Source organism: Desmodus rotundus, chromosome 13 (assembly GCF_022682495.2).
Source record: "Desmodus rotundus isolate HL8 chromosome 13, HLdesRot8A.1, whole genome shotgun sequence".
NCBI lineage: Eukaryota > Metazoa > Chordata > Mammalia > Chiroptera > Phyllostomidae > Desmodus > Desmodus rotundus.
Genome location: NC_071399.1, coordinates 94176372 through 94200250, shown reverse-complemented (window position 1 = coordinate 94200250; position 23879 = coordinate 94176372). Strand labels below are relative to the sequence as shown.

Here is a 23879-nt window from a genome sequence, read left to right as displayed (position 1 = left end):
CTGTCTGAGTCGGTGAGGCAGAGGACTGGTCCCCAGGGGGAGGCAGCTGGGGCAGGAAGAGCTGGGAGCAGGGGGCCAGAGGCTTAGCGTCTGGTTAGTACCTGCTCTGCTTCTAACACAGCAGATGTTGCTGGCTGGACACTTCCGCTCTCTGCACCCTCTGTGTCACATGCTGGATTGAAGGCTCTGGTCCCGGGGTCCTTGTCCAATCCACAGATTTTCTTGCTTTTAGAACTCTCATTTATTCCTCTCGAGTCCATTTCCTTCTCATAGACCAGGTGGCCCCGTAAACTGACCCCTTCAGGGTGGTCGGTAACGCAGCCGGCTGCCATGGTTGTTTCCCCAGACCCAGAGCCCCCAGCTGCCGCCGCAGGTCAAACTTTCATCCTGGGGAAGCTTTGGAAATTCCCCTCTCTCAGGCCAAGGTCAAGGATTCCCAAGGACAAGAAGAGCCAGGAGAGCATCCCTGGCCCCTCCCCCAAAGCCCCCACCCAGAAGGAGCACCCTGAGCCGGCTTTATTAAAGGCCAGGGTGCCGCATCTTCAGGGGCATTCCATCCAACGCACCCATTGCTGTTGTTGAGCACTCATCTGTGACCGACATGGCGGGACCCAAAGGGGTGTCGAACGTGAGTGACCTCGTCTGGACCCCAGGACAGTTGACTGATCTGTTGGTGGCCGGGATGCAGAGTGAATGTGGCTTTATACACGAGAAAGCCTCCTCCAATGTGGTTAATGAGTGGAGCAAACGATGGAAACCAGGGAAGTGACCTAATGTCGGCACCAGGACTCGTGATTAGAATGCCACTTTTGTTCGGGATGCGTTTGCTTTGGGATAACAACATGCAACCAGAAGTGGCCTAAACAACAGGGCACCTCCCATCTCACAGAACACAGTGGCGCTTCTTGGAAGCTCAGATTTAGGCTCTTCTTTCTTAGGAATTCAAGCGGGATTGACTATGTCAGCAGATGGTTGGTTATATCAATTCAACAACAAGAATCCCCAGTTTGGGGCGTGGTGAAGGGGATTTTATTCAGTGCAAACAGCTCAGCTGTGATTCAGCATGGCTGTGTGAGGTGGCCCAGGACCTAGCTCCCACTCCAGCTGGACAGCTCTACCTGCTCCAGTCTGGCCCATGCCACGCCACGCCAGGCTCCAGTGCAAACACAATGACCTGTGGAAAGGGAAAGTGCACTCGCCAGGACACAGAGGAGCTGACTTTCAGTCAGAAGTCCCCACCCCTGGTCCCTAATTGGTCTGTCCTTATGCAAATGAGGATTCCTCATAGTTTGATTGGTCCAAAAGACAGTGCCTAGGTTGGTCAGAATACTGCCACTCTGATTGGTTAGTGAAAATGCTTATGGGCTATAACTGTAGCTCACATGGGGGAAGCCTTGGTCCCATTGGTTGAAACAGACTCCCAGGAGCTCCTCTACAAGGGCTGCTCAGATGGCAGGAACAGTGTAGGCCTCTCCCCAATGCAGTGTGTGGGGGTCCCTGTGCAGGGACAGCCGCTAGGTTGTTTTTATTTTTACTTTTATTTTTTTTTTAATTTGAGTCCAGTGAGCCACCAGTCCTTCTTTGTAGGCATGTTCTTTCTCAGCCCCAACAATCAGCATCCTTCTGCTCCTGTTGGTAAAGCCATACCCGTGCCAAATCCATGCTTCTGATGAGCTGCCAGTATCCCTGGGAAGTCAAGCCCCAGAGACATGAGGAAGTCCAGGGAGGATGCTGTGACCCTCCAGCCTCCTCCCCTGCAGTTAGCTCCTCAGTCTGGCTCCAGCAGTGGCCTGTGTTGAGATGGGCATTAGCCTTGGGCTGGCTGGACCTCCAGGGCTCCCAGCTCTGGGCTAGCTTGCCCTGGCTATCTGCATTTGTTTGGTTTTGTCCTCCTGATCTCCATTCCATCCAAACAAATGCTCCTAAGAGGCCCTGGACACTCCCTTTCTCAATAAAAGTGAACCCTCATGTACTTGGTCCTGACTGGTTTTAAAAAAACATTCCCAACCTGTCACCGGAGGTGATGGTACTTTGGCTATCACTAGGGCTGGGTTGCCGCCCTGTGGATGGAGGCAAGGGAGGCTGCACCCCGGGAGCCTGCAGCACACCTGAGAAACCTGGCAGCAGGACTCCCCAAGCTACCTGTGCAGCCTGAGTCCTGGGGGCAAACACGGTGGGAGAGGGAGGGGCAGAGCCTGCCTGCATGCCAGGCCAGTCTGCATCCCTGGCCCTGAAATGATGGGGAGAAATGGGTGTCTGTCCCGTCCATTCTCATTCTGGTTCCATTTGTCTCTCGAATTCCATCAACTTTTCATCCTTGTCCTCCTCCTTCCCTCCCACCCCACGTCCCATCCCCTCAGTTGATACCTCTGCATGCTCAGAAGCCCCTACACCCACCAGACAGCCACTGAGTGATGCCAGAGGGGAGGGCCTGTCGAGAGCACTCAGTCACCCGTGTCTGCCGAGTGGGGTGGGGAGCGGGAAGCCGAGGGGCAGCTTTAAGTTCACGTTGGGGGGGGTGGGACTCTGGGGAGCAGAGCGAGACCCACAGCTGTCTCGTGATTTCAGAAAACCTGAAATGAAACTGGAGTCTGAGTCGTCCTTGTGGCTGGGGCTTTCTGAGTAGCTTTCGCTGTTTGGAACAGGAGAGACTGCGGCAGGAACAGTGACTGAGACGAAGGGGTGGCCGTCTGCCTGCTGCCTCATTGCTCCTCCTCGTGCCGGGTTCCAGCAGCAGGGGAGGTCTGCGCCCCACAATGTTGGGCGCGGTTACACGTGGCCTGGTGGGGAGGCCGTTGTCTCCCACAAGTGTGTCTTGCCACCCCAACAAAAATCGTTCAGCGGTGGCAGTGAGCACGGCTGCTGTTTCTTTAGTCTCTGCCACAGGGTAACTGCTTCCTGACTCCGTCAGGCGATGCCCACATGGTGCTGAGATGGCCCGGTGTCTCCTCTTCCACGGCTCCAGCTTTGCCACACTTGGCACAGAGAGGGGCTCCATGAACGGCTTCTACACAAAGGACTGATTTTTTTTTTTCTGTCTACAAAGGGCAAGACAGAAGGGCAAAACCTTCCTGAAGGTTTGCAGGGGCTGTTGGAACCTAAACTTGGTCTGCAGATTCCAGCACAGCCCCTCCCTTCAGCTGGTGGAATGAACCAGGGTCAGTATCCCTGACTCAGAGAGCGTTTTAGCCCCCAAATTCATATGTTGCCCCCGAATCCCTAGCACCACAGAACGTGACTGTAATCACAGATGAGACCTTTCCAGAGGTGACTGAGTTGGAATGAGGCTGTGAGGGTGGCCCGATTCAGTCTGCTGGCTGTCCTTATACAGAGAGAACATTTGGACACACAGGGAGACACCAAGTGCACGCACCGGGGACAGATCAAGTGAGGACACACAGAGAGAAGGAGCCGTTTCCACGCCATGGACACAGGCCTCAGGAGGGACCAAACTGGCAAACTCTCGGGTTTTGGTCTTTTCACCTCCAGAGCCGTGAGAAATGCATTTCTGCCGTTCAAAGTTCCCAGTCTGCAGTGTTCTGTGTGGCAGCCCCGGCAGCATGACAGAGAAGCAGAGACCCCTCAGGAGGGAAGTGAGGGGTCTCACTTCTGCCAGAGAGTAGCTCCAAGCCTTCTGGAAACCCCCATGGCTACACATCCCATGCATGGGAATTCCCACACAGGTACCGCCATCCAGCCGCGGCCTGGGTTGCTCCTCCCCAGGCTGCCTACAAAGGAAAGGAAGGGGCTCTGTCCCCACGAAGAATTCCTTCTCACCCCCTCCAGCCTCCCTGAACCCTGCCTTCCCCTCCCTCACCCTGCCACCGTCCACGCACACAGCCCTGACGCTGTCGGGGAGAGCACAGTCAGTCCACAGTGCGTTTGCGGTGACTCCTGGGAACACCTGCCCAGGGCTGACGGAACCTGTCCCTGCTTCCGGGGAGGCCAGGCTCTCGGACACCAGCCTCGGGCTCTGTCGAGAGGCGGGCACAGGGAGAGGCAAGTCTGAACAACTCCTGTGCCCTAACGGGCAGGTCAGAAGTGACCAGTGAGCTGCTCGGGCCACTTGGAGAATGGCAGGTGTGTGGGAGAGACCCAGCAGGGAGCCTGGGCCCCGTGGGCAGGGATAGGCAGACACCCCCTGCCCTTTGATCCCCAGAGCTCTCGGTGAAGGCAGAGGTTTTTATAAGCAGGGAGAGGAGTTTGAAAAATTCTCTACACACAGACGAGCACAGTCCATTCCCAAAGACAAGTGATGGTCTGGTGTGCGTCACCCTGGTTTAGTAGTCCTGGCTCTATGGTTGAAGGTCAGAGTCTGTATCTTTTGAAGTCAGTTCCTGGGAGCCTTATGCAAACGTGCTGTGCATCTACAGGCTACTCGTTAGTCAGAATCGGCACGTACGGAAGCAACGTCAAAGGAGGCTGGGTGGGTTGCAATTGCCCACGGTAAAATCCCTGTTACACTGCTGGTTGGTGTTCGTGCCCTCACCCGAGTCTCTTCCTCAGACCCCTTTGCAGGTCCCACCTTCTTCTACACTTCTTCTAAGTTTTCTTCACTTGTTTGAAGGAAATTTGTAAGCTGGTTGCTCCTCATCCACCTTAGTGAACTCAGCTCACCCACCACAGGGCGTGGGTGCTGGGGGCAGGCAGCACGGGCTCCCTCAGCCGTTTCCTGTCCACTCCGCTCCACCTCTGTGAGAAGGCTGCTCTTGGTCCTCCCCCTTTCGCCACCCCCATGCCTGCCCGTTTCTGCAGCAGCCTCACCAGGCAGCTTCACTTGGAGACGTGCATGACTGAGGTCCCCTGAAGAACTCCTCAGGTGGCCTGCTCAGCAATTCATTTGGTGACTCACAAGCAATGAGTCCATCCCTGCAAACGAACTTCACTGTCACCATTGCAAATGACCCCAGGGGGAAGTCACTGCATGCTCAGTTTTTTTTTAATTTAATTTTTTAGAGAGAGGGGAAGGCAGGGGAAAAGAGAGGGGGAGAAAACATGCGAGAAACATCAATCCTTGCCTCTCATAAGTGCCCTGACCAGGGGACCTGTAACCCAGGCAGGTGCCCCGACTGGGAATCAAACCCATGACTTCTTGCATTGTGGGAAGGTGTCTAACCCACCGAGCCACACCGGTTAGGGTGCACACTTAGTATCAGACAGTCCCCCACGCTGCTCCCTCAGGCAGGCTCAGGGGCTGGGGAAAAGCAGACGGAGAAATGAAGCCGGGGCCTGGAAGCTGGGAAGGCCAGGGGAAGAGCAGCAGAGAGGTGAATGCAAACCCATTTTAAATCCACTGGAACAGATGTCCTTGTCTCCCCTCAGTGCGTCCGAGGGGCCAGGGCTCCCAGATGGAAGTCGATGTGCCTGTCACCTCTCAGCGTCACGGAACATGCTCGACTCGACTTCCCCTTGCTGCCAACCTGCCTGCCTCCATCCTTCCTTCGGTTCTTAAACTTCCCTCCTCAGAACCTCCACACTCGGATTTGCTTGGCTGAAAATACTTCTTCTCCCTCTGGCTAACTTGTGTGCATTGAGACCTCCCATGCTATTGTCTCTCCGTACGCTGAATGTAATTCTTTTCATGTATGGAATTAGTTAACCGTTTATGAGTGTTCTTTCTCTCCCTATAGACTGCTAACCTCGCCAGAGCAGGGACCACACCCATTGCATTGCCTGGCAGACAGCAGATCGCAACAGATATTTGGCGAATGAATGACTGAGCAGAGGCAAAGAACAGATCACTTCTTCATCAGTGAACACTCAGCACTCACCAGGTGCTGAGAACATCAACATGAAATTCAGCACAGTTCTGCAGTCAGAGATCCTCCTACGAGACAGCAGCTCCTGGAGAGAAGTGTGAGGGGAGCAGGAAGTGCAGGAGAGCGTGCTTGGGGCTAAGGCCGAGTCCTCCCCTCACCCCCTGAGACAGAACATTCCTGTTCTGTTTCTGTCTCAAGCGACCTCTCGGTTTTCGGTGTCTTCCTTTCCACCCTCAGTCACTGACTCGGGAGTCATGTCCCCTTTCCACTCGCTCACAGCCCCTAGAACTTTTCATCCTCTTCCAGCCTCTAGCACCTATCTGGCCTTTCTCTCCCGGGCCCTGGCTGGTTTTTTACAAAGCACAGGAGCCCACCCAGCATCCCCTTTCCTCCGCCTGAGTCAGCTTATCACCCTGACAATAAGGAGCACTTAAAGATTCATTACGTCTGTTTGCATATAAAAAGTAATCCTTTTGGCAATCCATTACTTGTATTGCAACTTTAAAACTAGTTAAGGCTCTTCATTTACATTTTTACACAGACTGTGCTAAGCTCCATGTTTGGGGAATGGAGTCACCCCAAATATCTCCCTTCGCTTCAGGGGTGGAGAAACGTAACCAGGAGGTTGCTCCAATCACACCTGTGGGATGATTCCAGATATGAATTGCTGTTCTCGGTAAGTTGAGGGGCACGCACAGCCCCTAAGCCCTGGTGTCAGGCCTCACGGAGGTCTAACCTACTTACCACCTTGACTGAGACATTGGGAAGAGATTGGAGGGTCCGTGGAAAGTAGGTCGTCCTTGTGGAGGTACGTCCTAAGTTATGTTCAGGATTGTTTTGAATGCAGAGAAGGCTATGTCCCATTGCTCCCTGTCTCCTGCACTTGAACTTGTCTCTGAGTTAATGTGGTCTCAGCTAGGAACTTCCCAGTTTAGCAGCTGCCCACAGACGGTTTTCCTCCTCTGGCCCTCACTGTCCCTACCAAATAGAGCTGGAAATTTTCACAGTGTTTGCAGAGAGGAATAAAGAAAAGCCCTCAGAGGATAGAGGCCCACACCCCTGGGTGTGGGGGGCCGGTGGGCACAGCCTATGCAGGTCTGATTGATTAGGGGACACAGCAGCCGCATGACAGACTGAACTGGAGTCAGTTTGGCTAAGTCACGTCACCAAACCAGAATTTAACAACTACCCTAATCACAGTTTCAGCTTCTCCCAGGAGAGGAACTGTGAACCAATCTTCCTGGAATGGGGTGATCAATGAGCACTCGTGAGGTGTCTGCCACATAAGACTCCCTGCCTTTCCCGGGGGCAGGTGTCCCAGCCGGAAATCATCAGCCCTTTTAACTTCTTAGTCCCACCCTCCTCCAGCCTGTGCACACCTTCCAACCAGTGCAGCAGCTCAGAGGCCCTTCTCACCAATGGACGGGGAGCTGCCTGATTCATGGGTCACTTAACGAAAGCCTGACAGATGCTCAGGTTCACTCACTGAATGCTCTCTCATGAGGCATTGCTTTCCCTTGGTGCTCCGGAGCACAGGGGCAGCATCGTCCCTGGAGTCGCGGCTCCTCCTCGCTGTGTTCCTCAGGGAGCACAGTGGGTCTGGTGGTCGGCAAAACCCCGGATTCAGGTTTTACAGAAGTTTATCTGAGCCAAGCTGATGACGTGTCCCGGGGAGCAAGACCTCAAATGTTCCAGAGAATAACAGTTTTTCAGCTTCTTTTATGCTTTGAAATGTCAGGAAGATTCCGTGGAGGTGGGAGAAAGCAAGGTGGGGAGCGGATAGAGGGGTCTCTTGAGGGGTCCGAGAAGAGGCATTTCAAAGGCATGTGGGAACCTGGCTGCACAGAAACAGTGGACAGGGCTCACCGAGGCAAGGACAGGTCTTTTCCTGAAAAAGTTACAGGCCTGGGGCGAGACTGCCCACCAGGGCCCACCTGCCCAGTTAGGAATTTATGACCAGATTGTCCTGTGAGGTCACCTTCCATAACCCCCATTTTCTTGTCCACACGTTTATACTGGGAACTCTGCTTGACCAGCCTTCCGCGGGCCGTCCTCCCTGGTACACCTGGCCCGGCCAGCGTGGCAGGCTAAGGAGTGTCCTCCTCCTCCCTGGGCTGCTGCTCAGGGTCATGTCACACCCCAGCTCCTGAAACAGGCAGCAACCAACTCCCTCCTCGACTGTGTACACCATGCCTCATACCTCACCTGTCTCCTGAAATGCGGTGATTTTCAGCCCTGGCTGCAGGTAAGAATCTCTATGGAAGCTTTAAAAAAACAAAACAAAAAAAACCCCAGTGTTTTTCTTGGGCAGCTCAGTTAGATCGAGCATCATCCTGTGCATGAAAAGATTGCGGGTTTGATTCGGGTCAGGGCACAGGCCTGAGCTGCAGTTCACTCCCCGGTCACGGCTCATACGAAAGGCAACCAATCGATGTTTCTGTTTCACATTGATGCTTCCCTCTCTTACTCCTTTCCTCTCTTTCTAAAATCAATGGGCATAGTCTCGGTAAGGATAAAACAAACAAGCAAACAAACAAACAAACCAACCCTTTTTTTTAAAGGAAGACCCCCAGCCCAGCTGGCTTCGCTGCACTCCCTGGGGAGCCAAGCCCTGGGCGGCAGGCCCAGAGCCAACATTTTTGGATGTGAAAATTAGGTCCCACCTATACTCAAAGCTTTGGGAAAGAAAAGCTCTATCTGTAGCTCTGATCTGGTTTTTTAAAAGTCCTCAAAATATTTATGTTCAAAATCAGTGACTTACCCCGCTTACCTTTCTGCTTTAATCAACGTTGTCTTTCCTTCTCCTTGCTTGTTCTTTCCGATCCCTCTTAGTGTTAAAAAATCCACCGTGAGCTCTCGATGAGGGGATTCCTAAGTCCTTTATATTTTCACCTTTGGATTTCTTCCTGTTTCCTAAATGGACGATATTTATGCTCTTTGGAGACGACAAGGGTCCCAGAGGTTCCAGCCATCAAGGTGCAGAAGTAGAAGTTCCAGGGGGTTTGTGGGTACATTGGGGCATAAGGCCTTGAGGGGAGCTCAGAAGGAAAGGGGTGCCTAGCAGCCAACTCTTCCCAGGGGCCTCCCACAAACCACATTTGGGGAGAAGCCACACTGTCCCTGCCATCTGAGCAGCCCTTGTAGAGGAACTCCTGGGATCCCATTTCAGTCAATGGGAGCGATGCTTTCCCTGTCCAGCATCTTTACCAACCAATCAGAGCAGCTCTATTCTGACTAATCAGGAAGTACATTTTGGGCCAAACTGCCAGGATTTGGAGTCCTTATTTGCATGAGGACAGACCAATCAAGGAGTAGAGACTGGAATTCCTCACTATATAAGCTAGGTCCCCTCTAACTTTACTAACCACTTTCCCTTACCGCTGAGAACTGAAGACTGAGTTTCACCCCAACTGGGCGGGGCCGGACAGGGCGGGGCCGGACAGGGCGGGGCAGACCTGAGTAGGAAGATCACATCACAGGAGAGCAGGACTTCTTCGCCCCACGGTTGCCTCACAGCCCAGCTGTGTCACAACTGAGCTGTCTGCACCAGTGTTTACTTCTTCACCTGCACCCCAAATTGGAGGTTCCTCTTGGCACTGAATTAGCGCCGGTGATTATTGGCTGACAACCCTATAAAGTACTTGCTTTTCCCTACCTGTCTGCCCCCATGTCCTTGATTTCTCCCCCTAAAACGCTCACCTTTCATTATATCTACCATTTCAGCCTTCGGCCAGTGGGCTGCCCACCCCTTCACAATCACATCTCTAGGAGGGGTGCCCTTCCCGAAGTTCACGAGCAGATTCCAGTGTGCTTCCTTGTGGTCCTTCTTGTCCAAAACTCTGTCTTGGGTCCTATAAAGGCACAACACTCACAAACACACATACCCTCCCCCCAAATAAGCACAAACCCACACGTGTGTACAACCGCCCCACACAGACACACACCAACGCACGCAGGCACCACGTGCACACAAACCTCCCGGCTCCAGCCCGTGGCACTGGGTCCCGCAGGTTGTTACCCGCTGTCTTGTGCAGGCTGGGAGGAAGTGAAGCCTGCCTAGATGGGAACTGAAACAGACCGTGAGCTTTCCTCCTGTTTCTGACTCAGCGCTTGGGGGGACCCAGCAAACAGTCTGCAGTTTCTGGAGCCGCTCTGAGGTAACCGGGACCCCTGGGGTGGGGGTCTGGGTGGAGTGCCGGGCTCCCGAGGTCCCCGGAGGTGACCGGGAAGCCGGGCTCTTGGTCTCTGCTCACCTGGTGCAGCCCTCCCCGCCGGTCACTGTCCTGTGGGAGGTAGGACACAGGCGTTCTCCACTGCAGGGTTTTGGAAGGGTCTTGGGCCCAAGGACGTTTACTCAGAACCACGGATGTGCACAGTCTGTTCTTTGTTCTTAGCCTGGAAACAAAGTGTTGTTACAGGGTTTTCCTTCACCCTCTTGTCGAAGTCAAGAAACATTTCAAAGAGAGAGAAAGAGAGACAAGAGGAAGTAAATATAACAGCAAGGGATCTTTCCTTATGCTTGACCTGGCCCTGACCAGCATTCGATAAGTTTTGTCTGGTGGGCTGGGAAAAGCCCCCGTGCTGGGCTGCACAAATCCATTGTTGGGGGTCCTCAGGAAGGATGCAGGTAGAGGTTTGGCACTTGGTGGCCTCTGTCCAGTGTCGCCAGGGAGAAAGGGACAAGGGACTGGGGTACCGAGTGGGGTGGATGGGAGGGTAGCGTGGACGCCACTATCTCCTTGTAGCAAACACTGTAGTTGGAGGGGATGCAAGGATTTGATGAAGTCAGAAGGGTCCCTCCACCTCCCTGCTCTCCAGGTTGAGGGTGGAGCCCCAGCCTGACTGTGAGCCCAGAGTGACTTGTCATCCGGTTCCCACTGGTGTCCAGTGCACCGTGGAACAAACTGAATGTGGGCCCTGGGAGGTCTTGAGTGTAATGCATTTCGGTGACTACCGAACTTCTCATTTTTGTGATATCCCTGTGCCTCTATTTGCTTATATATATATATTTTAAATTAACTGGCTTAGCCCTGGCCGGGTGGTTCCATTGGGTAGAGCATTGTCTTGTACACCACAGGTTTTCGGGTTCGATTCCCTGTCAGGGCAGGTACCTAGGTTACGGGTTCAGTTCCTGCTCAGGGAGCGTACAGGAGGAAGCTGATGGATGTTTCTGTGCTTCTCTTGCCCTCTTCCTCTCTCTCTAAAATCGATAAACACGTCCTTGGGTAAGGATTAAAAGAAAAAATAAGAAAAAATTTTCAGCTTTCAACACTCAAATTTCTAAAAGCTCTTTGTCATTCTGTTCATTATTTTGTCATTCCTATATTATAAACACAGTATCTTTTTAAAAAATCTCTAAAGAAAAAAAATTTTTTTAATCTCTAAAGATATTAATTCCAGTTTTTTTGAGTTCCTTTATTTCCTTCATTGTTTCCATTTCCCTTTAGCTCTTTCTCTTTGTGTGTTATTTTTTAAGTTTCTTTACCATGTCAGAGCCTCTCTTCACATGCCTTCTGGTATTTTGCTTGTTGGTCGCATTTCGAAGCGGGACCCTAAAAATCTGATCGCAATGTCTTGCTCTCTGTGTGAGCAGGGCTTGCTGACTTGCTGACGGAAAAGCTGCACTGCAAGGAGGCCTCCTGGTAACCTCCTGCTTGGGGGACCCTCCCTGCTAGTACCCGGAGGCCTTTTCTCCGGGGTCTCAGGGAAGAGTCCTCCCACGTGCCCCATCCTGGTGCCCTGAGAACAGGGAGTGAGAAGGAAAATCGACACTTAAACCTGTTAGTTTTCACTCGCACTGCCCCTGTTAGCGTGGCTGAGTCCATCTGCTCATTTCCTCTTCCAGGCACCCCCATGTTGGCGGGGGCCCCACCTGGGCGGGCCGCCCTCTGCTCCCTGCTTTTGGTGGGAGCGATGGCCTTCCTCTGCTCAGCCGGGTCCATAGACCAGGAACGAAAGCAGCTGCTATGGAGAGAGAGGATGATGCGACTGGGGGGGCAGCTGGTACTGACCAGAGAAGAGAAGCTGGCCAACCAGATACTCATGGCCCGCAAAGAGGCCGAGACGCGCAGCCCGCAGTTCCCGCCCAGCATGCACTTCTTCCGGGCCAAGCACCTCATCGAGAAAAGTGCCGTGTTCCACATCCTGAAGAAGATGCCAAAAGGTAAAGGTCTGGCCGGACACTTCTGGGGTTCCAGGGAGGCAGGGAAGCAGAACTTAGGGGTGTTGTTCGCGGTTGTTATGGGCTCTGCTGTTGCTCTGAACTCAGTGGCTCTGCCCCTAGTTCTTGCTGGCAAATTAGGGAAGGTGGTGTCCAAAGGTGGCTCCTGGGTCACCCTGGAGCCAAACACCCCGCTTCCACAGGGACTCCGCCTCAGATAGCTAGCGGGAAGCAGGCTCTGGATGTCCCTGGCCTTCCTGACAAAGCTGGGGAAGTGTCCACCTGTGAGTCAGTGTCCTGGGCCTGCAGGACCCTGGTCTTCCCTGCATATCGTCCCTCACACCCCTCCTTCCAGCCTTTTTCCGGGGGCTAAGTGACCAGAGGGGACGCAGGAAAGAGCGTCCTGGAGGAACATGTTTCCACTGCTGAATTTTTTCGGGGTAAACTCATCGTGTGGCGAGTCACATAACCCTCATCCTGCACATGTAAACAGCTGTGTGCAGCTTACAAGGACTTTGCCTTTTTTGTTTGATGTCATTAGTAGATACAAAAAATAAAGCCTATGAGGTTGGCGAAGGGGCATCCCCAGGGGATGGAGAATGTACGCTTTAGAGAGGGTGGCCCTGCAGAGACCCCCAGCCGGGGCCCCGGTCGAGGGGCCAGTGTCAGGCCGGGTGCTGAGATGGGGCGGGAAGTCCAGGGGGACAGTGAATTCTGGGCCTTGAGGAGCACTGGGGGTGAAATTGGGGTCCGGTCTGAAGCATAAGCCCAGGGCCCCAAACTACAGCCCCCACAGACCAGAACCCCCCATGGGAAGTCAGGGGTGGAGAACAAGGTTGGGGTCCAGGGCTTCAGTTAAAGGGGTAGTTTGATGGACAGCTAGCAGCTGAGGGAGCCCCACTGTGACCCTGGACTCAGCTGCTGCCCCACGCCCTGCCGTCCTTCCCTGCCCAGGGGCGGCTCTGCACGTCCATGACTTCAGCATCCTCCGCATGGACTGGCTGGTGAAAAACGTCACCTACAGGCCCCACTGCCATTTCTGTGTCACCCACCACGGGGCCCTGAAGTTCAGATTTGCTCACCCAACTCCCCCGACGGCAGCAGAGTGTTCAGAGTGGGTTTTGCTGGAGAAGTACCGACAGGAGCTGCAGAACGTCACCGAGTTTGACGAGAGGTGAGTGGCGGTTCACAACACATCATACACCAGCCACATGCAGGCGGCCCGCCAGCGGGGCTCTCAGTGCAAGTGTGGCCTTAAAAAATCAAGAGGAATTTTCTTGGAACTTTACCAGGGAGTTCTTTACAGCAATACTGTTGCTGCATCAAATGAAATTTGTCTCAATGCCCCAGGAGAGCCGAAGGAAGAGAAGATCCCCCCTCCCAGTCAGCGACAGTTCAGCTGGTGGGTGAAACAGCTTGAAACTCTGATGGAGCTTTTTCCTAGCAAACCTCAGTAGTAATATTATAATAATAATAGTTTTAAAAAAGATTTTAATTTATTCTTAGAGAGAAGGGAAGGGGAAAGAGAGAGAGAGAAACATCAATATGTGGTTGCCTCTCTGCACCCCCTACCGGGAACCTGACCCACAACCCAGACAGGTGCCCTGACTGGGAATCAGCGACTCTTTGGTTCGAAGGTTGACTCTCAATCCACTGAGCCACACCAGCCAAGTTTAATAATTATTTTCATCACAGAATCACCTACAGGGATTTTCATGAGGTTATTTCCCTTGACAAGTCAGAAACACAACGCCCAGCAAGGTTGAGGGTGTTGCCCAAGGCCTCAGAGCTGGGAAACGGCTAAAGTCCATGTAGGAAGTGTCCAAACCTGTGAGGATTTTTATGAGTTTATTTCAGCCAAGCTGATGACAATGGCCAGGAAGCAAAGTCTTAATGGACTGAGAAGATGCCCCTGAGAACGGCAGCTTTGCACCTTATTTTATGCACCAAAGTCAAAGGAGGAGACATGGGGCTTCCAGAAGTCCACGGAGGATCCATTAGGGAGGTGGGAGGTAGCAAAGAGGGGAGTCCCTGGACTTGGATAAGAAGTAAAGCCAACACACACAGCTTCTTTCACACAGGTGGGTGCAGGATGGCAAGGCGTTAACAGTTAACTCGTGGTAACAGCAACAATGAGGGGACTTGTGGCCTCTGCCCAGGTGCCCTGAGGGGTCTGGAGAAAGGAAATTGCCCTGACATTCCAAAGGTGTGTCATCAAAGATGCACAAATATGACAGACGCTCTGTTAAGGGCAAGATCACCTCCCTCCCTCTGGGAGATAGTGCCAGGACGGCGCTCTCTCAGGAAGCTTTGTGCTCAGAGCGTCCCACACGGTTCCTTTGGGTCTGAGTGTAGAAGGCGCCACGCAGGCCTCTCTGAGCTGGTCAGATTTTGAGTGTGGGCGGTCCCTTGTCATCCACACTAATCAGGGGTGTGAACCCGGCCATGCAGGGCTGTGTCCAGGGGTCTTTCTGTCTGACAGGGCCGCCCTAGCAGAGCACAACAGACCGAGTGACTCAAAGGACAGAAATGGGTTTTCTCATGGGTCCGGAAGGGGGAGGTCCATCCAGACCAAGGTGTGAGCAGGCTTGGTGTCTCCTGAGGCCTGCCCACCCCCTCTCCGGCCTGCAGCTCACCGCGCCCGCACGAGGCCTGTTCCGTGTGCCTACCCCCTGTCCCGGGGCTCTTACAACAGTCTGGCTTGGTGTTGGCCTCGCCCTTGAGCCTTCATTTAACCCGAACACCCCTTTCAAGTCCCTCTCTCCACGTACCATCCCCTGGGGGTCAGGGTGTCCACGTATGGATTCGGAGGCTCACAGTTCAGTGTACAACACCCACCAAAGAGAGCTCGGTGTAGCATGTGAGGAAAGCAGGGTCGGGCGGTCAGTGCGCAGAGGGGCATGGGAGAGGCGGGCTGGGGACGTCCAGCCTGGGCCGTCTCCTGAGGTGGAGCCTCTCACCTGGCTAGGGGCTCCCTGCGATGAGGCCTTTTCTGGGATGCAGAGGCCAGGTGGGCGGGACTCCTGCCCGAGCCTGCTCATGGCTTCCTGTGTGTCCTGGCAGCCTTCTGAGGAATTTCACGCTGGTGACCGGGAACCCCGAGGCGGCCTACCCAAACCAAGATGTCCTCTGGTCCAAGTTCCAAACCATCTTCTTTACCATCTCGGGCCTCATCAGCTACGCGCCGGTGTTCAGAGACTACATCTTCCAGGGCCTGCAGGAGTTCTACCAGGACAACGTGTTCTATCTGGAGCTCAGGGCCCTGCTGCTGCCGGTGAGTCGGCCCCTCTGCCTGTAGAGTCACACCCTACGGACCCTGCAGGTCGGCACAGGCTCCCCACTACAGTGCCAGGACAGGACTGAATGAGGACGTCACCCCAAGGGGATGTGGGCCGTTCAGGGCTGTGAGCAAGGCACCCTGAACCGGGCTGGGCCAGCCCCGGCCAACCTGGGACCATGGCCCCCACTGCTTCTACTTCCCTTCTCTGCTGGTCCCCGCTTCTCACCCTTGCCTCTGGCCTTGGACTCTGAGCAGGGCCTCTTTCCGGGACTTTTCTTGACCTGTCTCCTTTCATATCAAAAGTTTGCTTCCCTGAATCCCTTGGGGCCATGCTCCTGGTGTGGGGCACAGCCGAGGATCTGGGAAATGGATCTGGTTGTCTGTAACAGTGGGGGTCGGTAGGTTCCCGGGGACCCTCCCTGTGGAGCCCAGGTGCATTTATCTGGGGTCTTGCTTGGGCAATGCTACCAGCAGAGGGGCTGGTGGGAAGCCTTGCTCCCTCCCGGGTCGCCCTGCACCCAACACCGCCCTGCCCCGCCCCACACTGAGCTCAGGGCCAGGCACTGCAGGCCTGGTGTCTGCCCGGAAGGCAGAGGCCTGGGGACCTGCTGCTCTCTCTGCTGTGGTCCGCCTCCCAGGTCCGGGCCCTGACAGCTCCCTGCACTGTGCCTTCCCTTCCACCTTCTGCTGACTCTGCTTCTTCTTTGTTTTTTATACATTTTATTTATTTTTAGAGAGGGGGGATGGGAGAGAGAAAGAGAGGGAGAGAAACATCAATGTGAAAGAGGAACATCGATCCGTTGCCTCTCAAATACACCCCAGTGGGGCATCGAACCCAAAACTCAGGCCTGTGCCCCGACCAGGAACCAAACTGGCAACCTTTTGCTTTGTGGGATGATGCCCGACCCACTGAGCCACACTGGCCAGGGCTGCAGACTCTTCTCATTTCCTGTTTGTTCAACCTCAGAAGTTTCCCTCCTGATGTTTCCTCAAATCATTCTGCACCAGCCTCTTCTTTAATCTCAGTGGGATCATTCCACTCTTTGACACGAAATGACAGCCTCTCATGTCTACACGGTAACCGCCCCCCATGTTATTCCTAATTTCCTTCCACCCCTTCCTCCCTATTTCTTTCTTCTCTCCTGCTCATCCAGTCACCAGACACCTGCAAGCCCCTATCCTGTGAGCTGCTAGGCTTGGGGTTCAGTGTCCTTAAGGAGGACAACAGTTTGTCTCTGGGAGACTCGTGGGTGAAAAATACACATGACAGATATTCTTGTACATGTTAAAAAACCATTTACAGCCCTGTCTGGTGCGGCTCAGTGGATTGAGCACTGGCCTGCGAAACAAAGGGTCGCCAGTTCGATTCCCGGTCAGGGCACATGCCTGGGTTGTGGGCCAGGTTCCCATTTGGGGATGTGCAAGAGGCAACCAATGAATACTCCTCTCTCACTCTTTCTCCTTCCCTTCCCCTCTCTCTAAAAAATATCAAAATAAAAAATCTTACAAAGAAAAAGAATTCTTTACAGGGTGTAGAGGGAATACAAAGAAGGCATAGGTTAGTGGTCCCTGGCGGGTGGGTGAGGTCAGACATGCCTGATGGAGCGAGTTCTGGGAGATCATGCTTGGTCCCCTGAGCCGAAGCGAAAAGGTGGGCAGATGTGTTCTCCTCAGTGGGGCCAGCAGCACAAACAAAGGGGAAGGCGCTGTAGACACTTCTGCGGAGCCTGTTTGGGACAACAAGGAGCTCATCATGACTAGATCCTAAGATTCTAGGGACACTCATGGAAAATAAGACTGAAGCCCTGGCCGGGGGGCTCGGTTGGTTGGAGCGACCGACGTCCCGCACACCAAAATGTTGTGAGTTTGGTCCCTGGTGGGGGCACATACAGGAGGCAACCAATTGCTGTTTCTCTCTCTCTCCCTCTCTCTCCCTCTCTCTCTCTTCGCTTCCCTAAAACATATCTTCAGATGACGATTTTATATATACATCACCCTTTGCCCAGGAGGGGGAAAGTACCAGCATTAATGGACTATTGAAGACAGTGGGTTCACATGCATCCATATGCATCTATAAAACCTCTCTGGGAAAGATGCAGTATACAGCGACTCTGATATTTTTGTGTTCTAAAACCATGTGAAATTCTGCTTGGGAATCCCTAAACTGACTTGACCACCCCCCTTGGATCTGAAGGACTCAATGGCTCTCCAGGGAAGGGCCCCCCGAGAACCAGTAATTCCTGTTTGCGGGTCGGGTCGGGCTCCTTTCCCTTCTCCTGAAACAAAGCTCCCTCTCGTCTCCACTCTCCCTTTCTTGGCCTCCTGCGCTGACCCACCTTTCCCTTTAGATATGTTAATGCCCTCCCCGAGGTTAGTTTGCAGCCTGCTTTCTCCTGGCCATCCCCACGGTCGGGGTGCGAGGTGTGTTTGCCGGTTTGACCCGCGTTTAGATGCGTGTTTTTACGTCTCAGTTCTGGGGGAGTGGGAGTGGGACGCAGCTGGGTGCCCCCGTCGAGCATTCATGAGTCACGTGAGCTGTGTAAACCAGGCCTGGGCACCAGGGCTCCTCGTGAACAGACAGAGTGGGCTGAGGGCACCCACTGTTCGGGGAAGAATTTCCGAAGGAGATGAACTGACACTGGACCTGGTCTCTGTCACGCACGGCCCTTCCTGGAACAACTGAGTCTCACGTTTGGGTCTGGAAAACCCTTCTCTCCAAGCCTGCTCCAGACCGCCCTTCTCTCGGGGTCTGGCATGAACCCCGCCTCCTGGGAACTGCGGGGGTCCATGTCTCCCCCTTTGTCCCCAGCAATGTTTATCTCTGGCCCCCGCGTCGTTGTTTTGAGTGGGGGCCCTGGTTTCCCAGCGAGGTTGGCAGCTGATGTGACCTTGCCCAGGTCTCTGAGATGCCCCGAAGTGGTGACCATGCTCGTGGGTGGCGGTCCTCACACCTGCGTGCGGCAGGTGTACTTGCACCAGGCCTAGGATTCTAACTCTGTGCTCTGGGGCAGGGCCGGAGGCTGCTGGTGACCCAGCCCCGCCCCCTCCTCCAGGGACTCTGATGCAGGTGGTCTTGCCCAGACCACACCTGAGAGGCTTTTAGAGCCCAGAGCAGCCCCCTCCTCCTCTGGGGGCTCTCTGAGGGGCATCCGGCCAGATTCCAGTCCTCCTGCCCAGGAACGAGCGCCCCCAGGATGTGCCCAGCGGCTGCTTCCCGCCCCCAATCCGCAGCTGCCCCCTCGGGGAGAGCCACTTCCTGTTGGGCAAATTCTGGCCACTTTCTCAGTGCGGGCAGAATCTTGCAGGAGAGGGCCTGAGCCTGGGCTGCTTGGAAGGTGGCTGACTCTGTCTTGAGCCCGGCGGCAGTATCTGGGAGGGTGGCTGGGCCGTCGGATTGGAGGGACAGAGAAAGGCCTGGAGCCTGGTTTCCTGTGCAGCCCTCCTCCCCCTTTTCTGCTGCTGACCCGGCCAAGTGGGGCGATGGGCTCCGGGACATTCAACCAGGGGACCCTGCTCGGCTCGCCCCCTCCCCACTCTGCCCACCCCCACCGACCGCAGCCAGCCTTCCTGGAAGGTGGAGGGCTCCCGGGATTTGGAATTCTGGGAGAGGCCTAGGGGGATGGGACTGGACCATTTGTTCTGGTCTGACCCTGGAACAAAGGCCCCTTGCAATGGAGAGCCTGAGCCCTGACGCCCCCGTTCGCCGAAGTGGGGGCGCCACCAACATTAACAACTAGAGAAACCGTCTGCTCTGGAATTCCTTTGCTGAGCCGCACTGCCCCCCCACCCCCACCCCAGCTTGTGGGGCTAATTCAGGGCCTGGGATGATGTTGATGGACTATCCTGGCTGCTCAGCCTCCTATTGTGTTACTAATGCTCAATAACAAAGGCTACTTGCCTTTAGCAACAGTTGCTAGGCGGGTCTTATCTCCTGGGCTCCCGGTCCCTTCCCCCCACAGCCAGAATCTGAGGCCCAGACCGGGTCCTGGCCGGTCCCGAGATTGGGGCTCTTGTAACCCAGCAAGTTCGCCCACGGGAGGCGGCCCTGCAGGCTCTTACTGATGGGGGTCTTAGGGAGAGACAGGTCTGCGGCAGGGCCCACTGGTGGTGGTCAGTCCCGGCGTTTCTGGCTGCTGTCCTTTGGGCTCTGCTCCCTCACTCCCCACCACGAGGTTCTCCCTGGATTCTCAGCAGACCCCTCATGGGAAATTCTACCTGGCTCATTGCTGCAGTGAGAGCTGCCTCCTGGCGTTGGCACTGCTCCGTAAGAACACCAGCAGAAGCCCTGGCCGGTGTGGTGTGGCTCTGTTGGTTAAAGCCTAATGTGTAAACTGAAAGGTTGCAAGTTCGATTCCTGGTCAGGGCTCATGTAAGGAGAAATGGAGCGATGTTCCTCCCTGGCGTCGATGCTTTCCTCTCCCTCCCCTCTCTCTATGAGCATGTCCTCCAGTGAGAATTAAAGAGAAAAAAAAATACTGGTAACAGGATTTATCTCACCATGCTGTAACTGTCCTCTTCACCTGTCTCTCAAATCAACAAAGATGGCAGGCCTTAACCCTGGCCGGACATTATTTGTGCATTAGCATCACCTGGGGGAATGAAAACGCAAACGGGTTCCAGCCCAGAGACTCCCTGGCTGATTCCAATGTTGCAGCCCAGTGGAGACCCGGAGAACCGGAGACTTGGGGGTGGGGGCAGGGCCACTGGGACGACCTGAGAGGCTCACGGTCAGCACGCTGCTGAATGAGGCTCATCAGACCCCCAGCTCCAGCTGTGCTGGAGGACTGAGCGTCTCAGAACTTGTGAGCCTCAAAACTCTCATCTATGAAATGAGGAAGTGTAGTTTCAAGGATTGAATGAAACATTATGTGAAGCTCATGGCCAATGTCTGACACATGGTAGAAGCTCAGTTAATGCCTGGAAGCTGTTGGAGTTGAGTTAGAAATTATGCGTCCTGGTTTCTGGTTGCAGGGAAGCCAATTATGTGACCTGAGCAACTTCTCTCCCAAATCCCCTTTCACTTCCTTCCAGCTTCAAAATTCTGCAATTCTGTGACATCGTAGACAATGAAACTTTGTAATATTATACTGGTATATGAAAGTAGTATGTGGTTTGTTTAACTTTTCCACAAATTTACAGTTCGTCGATGAAACCATAGTTAAAAAAAAATTGAGATAACCTGCCCTGGCCAGGTAGCTCAGTTGGTTGGAGCAAAGTCCCAACACACTAATGTTGTGGGTTCGACCCCCAGTCAGGGCGCAGGCAGGAATCCACCAATGAGTGCACGAATAGGTGGGACGACAAACCAAACCGATGTTTCTCTCTCTCTCTCAAATCGACAAATAGAAATATTAAAGAATCGAGGTATGTAAATTGGTCCAATGTGCTTCTCATTCAGGAGGGCTTGTTCCACAGATGCAGCGGTTTTTGCATCGTTTAGCCTTGGACGAAGGATGGGCACCACCTACCTGTGCTCACAGGTTGTTAGATTCTTAGCTATTGGCTCATCCTGCTAGGAAACCGCAGCTTTTGAGCTGTTCTCCTATATCTGGTTGAGAGATGGGTAATATTATTATTCATAGTTATTATTTCGAAGTCCGTTACAAATACCAACTCATTTGCTCCTCACCATGCTCCTATGAGGCATGATTCCACTGGAACAGGTGGTACAACATCTCACCGAGGGCCTGGAACCTCCAACCAGCAGACAGGTTGCCTCCCATGCCTGGCTTCCCAGCAGTGTTCTGACCACAAGGGAGGGGGGCCAGGAGGAGTTGAGGGCCCCCACTCCACCCTGGTGGAAGTGGGGGTGCTCCGGAGCGTTCAGACTCTACCCAAGGTGCTCCCACTAAGCCTGCAGTTTCTCTGGCAAAGGCCCAGGATTGCTGGGCACCGTGGACCAGTGAATGCCGGGTGCAGCCCCTGTGGCTGCCCGTGCTGGCGGAACCGGCATTGGCATAGGAAGCCGGCTTCTCTGGCGTTGAGTACAGGAACGGCAGAGTGGAGGACTTGGAACCCCGGCTGCCGCTCTCCCCATGCTTGATTACTCTGCCAGGAGTCTTCTTGTAGGCTGAATGGTCACTTGTTGGGTTTTTTTTTAAAGGTTCCTTCCTCTCTCTTCTGTTCAGTTAGCGCCGCTCCCCCCCGCCACCCCTCCAACCTCCCTCCTCCCATTCTTCTGTTCTCTGAAACACACTGCCAAGGGCTTGGTGCTTTCAAAACCCCAAGTAGGCCACACTCTCTCAAGTTAGCGCTTGCTTACGGAGTTCCCACTCGTGCTGCGGGAGGGTGAAATCAAAACTGCCCTCAGGGGCTTATCACCCAGGCTGGCCGGTGGTGCAGTGCTGCCCGAGGCAGGGGCAGAACTCTGTCCTCTCCTCTGCAGAGTGGGGGTAACGCCGAGATGGCCTGTGCCAATTCTGGGCTAAGTTCACTCAGTGGCTCTCACACTTGTACATTTTGAGGATCCCAAAGGGCTTGTGCTTGTGTGGATCACATCTGCTTTATCCTGTGTAATATCGCCCCAATTAGGAAACAATATGAGAGAGAAATTTTCAAAGCACACGGGTCACACAACCCATCTTTTGTCAGAGCGACGTTGTCCCACCTGTGCAGCTTCTGGAAAGTTCTGAACACTCACGAGAGAATGAGAGTGAAAAAGACAAATGACTTTGCCCTGGCCGGGCAGCCCGGGTGGTCGGAGCATCGTCCCGATGCGCTGGGATTGCAGGTTCAGTCCCGGGTCGGGGGAACGTGCAGGAAGCAGCCAATGAGGGCACGGACAGGTGAAATGGCTGGTTGGTGTTTCTCTCTCTAAACTCAATAAATGAAAACATTAAACTGAAAAAAGGACAAATAACATCTTAAATTGTTTACGAAGGGAGTTCTGACTTTGTAGACTGCCTGGAAAAGTCTGGGGGAGCCCCCAGGGTTTTCACAACAACACACAGCGGCTCTTGCAACATTGGAGTGGAAGATTCTGACCGAGGGCCTGGAAGTCTGTGGAAGTCTCGATCAGGGACAGGAAAAGCTCTCTTCAGAAACTCTCGGTGAACTAGTGGCAGCGGCGGTGAGAGCAGCACCCTGTGTCAGAGAGCTGGAGCCAGGCCGGACCTCCGTTCAGCAACCTCGGTGCTCAAGTTCTGCCTAAGAATTCGGAGCCAAGACTCAAACTCATAGAGAAAGTTTAGTTAGAAAGTCGCAGAGGTAGAAGGTGTGAGCTTCAGATGAAATAGGCTCAGGATACAAGTTACAGAGGAGGAAGAAGGGCCCATGGAGCTCAGGGGAGAGAGGGGTAAAGGTAACGCACCTGGACGGGAAGAGGAGGGCGAGGGGAAAGGTGCAAGCTTGTTCCCTAAAGGGCTTTCTAGGGCAGGGATTTTATGGGGGGGTCTCAGGGGAAGATCTCAATAGACTATCCACTAGCTTCCCAGACCTGTCCTTTCAGGGTCCTGGTCTCCTCTGATTGGCCGGCACCAGGGACCAGGGCAGGGGGCGTCAGCCATCATGGCTGGTCCTGAGGTCGGCCAGGGTGGCCCTTGTCTGGTTCTGCTGCTTTTCTGGGCCTGGAGCTGAAACACACCTGAGGCCTAGGTGTCGTCTCTGCGGATTCGTGCTTAAGGGGGTGGTTGTATAAGGGGCCACGTGGGGGTCCCCTGAAGCCACTCTTTGTCCCCTTGTTCCTCCTCCAAGGGGGTCTACCGCGTGACCAGCGACATGCTGGGGAGGAAGGTCCAGGGAGGGACTGAACCTCCTGACCAATGATGTGCCAGGGGAGGAAAGGTCACCCTGGGGGCCAGGTCCTGTTTTCCCAGTGTTGCCCATTGGTGGCACCCGTGGCCTTCCGCCCTGGTGACCTTCCGCCCTGCGGCCCGTGGTCCTTGTTCTGCTCAGGTCTGCTGACCGTAGTAGGAGAGAAAGAAAGTTTTCTTTCATCTTCTTTGGTTGTGTTCTTGGGGCTACAAATTAAATGACAGAGCCACATCAACAGGAGTTAATATCATGTTAATTTAAAAAAACATTCTCCTTATTCATTGATTTTTAGAGAGAGAGAAACATCGATTTGTTGTTCCACGTATTCATGCATTTATTGGTTGATTCTTGTCTGTGCCCTGACCGGGGATCAAACCCTCAACCTTGGTGTATTGGGAGGACACTCTTAAGTGACCCACCCAGCCAGCACTGATGTTAATTTTGTGTAAAGGTTGTATTTATTTATTTTTAGAGAGGAGAAGGGAGAAAGGGAAAAGAACATCCATTTGTGGTTGCCTCTTGAGCGCCCCCTACTGGGGACCTGGCCCACAACTCAGGCATGTGCCCTGACACCATCCAACCAGCAACCATTTGCTTTGCAGGCTGGTACTCAATCCACTGACCCACACTGCCAGGGTTGATGTTAATTTTTATGTGCACAGAAGCCTTCATGGAAAAGAGGTGGAGACCCGACACAGTGGTTAGTCCAGGTGCTTGCAGACTGTTTTATCAAATGGAAATCAGCTGTGGAGAAAAAGGGGTTTGGACTTCCAGGGACAGTGAAGTAGAGGGAAGTAGGAGAAGATAAAAGCTCTCTTAGGGAGGCTGGGTTGTTCAGACCCACCCAAGCCGACTTTCTGTGTCAGTGCTGAGCGTGTTTTCTCCTGTCAGGGGACAGGGGCTGGGACACCTCCAAAATCAGATCAGT

At 53.9% G+C, this 23879-nt stretch overlaps 1 protein-coding gene across 6 annotated transcripts in view; it reads left to right on the top strand.

Annotated features, from left to right (window-relative positions):
• The first annotated feature begins 9799 nt into the window (after nucleotides 1-9799).
• Nucleotides 9800-23879, top strand: part of ADA2 (adenosine deaminase 2) — a 23215-nt gene continuing 9135 nt past the window's right edge. For 5 of the 6 annotated variants that reach the window (XM_045200567.3, XM_045200549.3, XM_045200562.3 and 2 more), the window contains exons 1-4: nucleotides 9800-9916; nucleotides 11605-11922; nucleotides 12874-13093; nucleotides 14983-15193. In XM_045200567.3, coding sequence (XP_045056502.2) covers nucleotides 11613-11922; nucleotides 12874-13093; nucleotides 14983-15193 — 741 coding nt within the window. In that variant the 5' untranslated portion in view covers nucleotides 9800-9916; nucleotides 11605-11612. Of the gene's footprint in view, nucleotides 9917-11590; nucleotides 11923-12873; nucleotides 13094-14982; nucleotides 15194-23879 lie in introns of those variants that run through there. The other variant, XM_024568138.4, reaches the window with a different exon arrangement.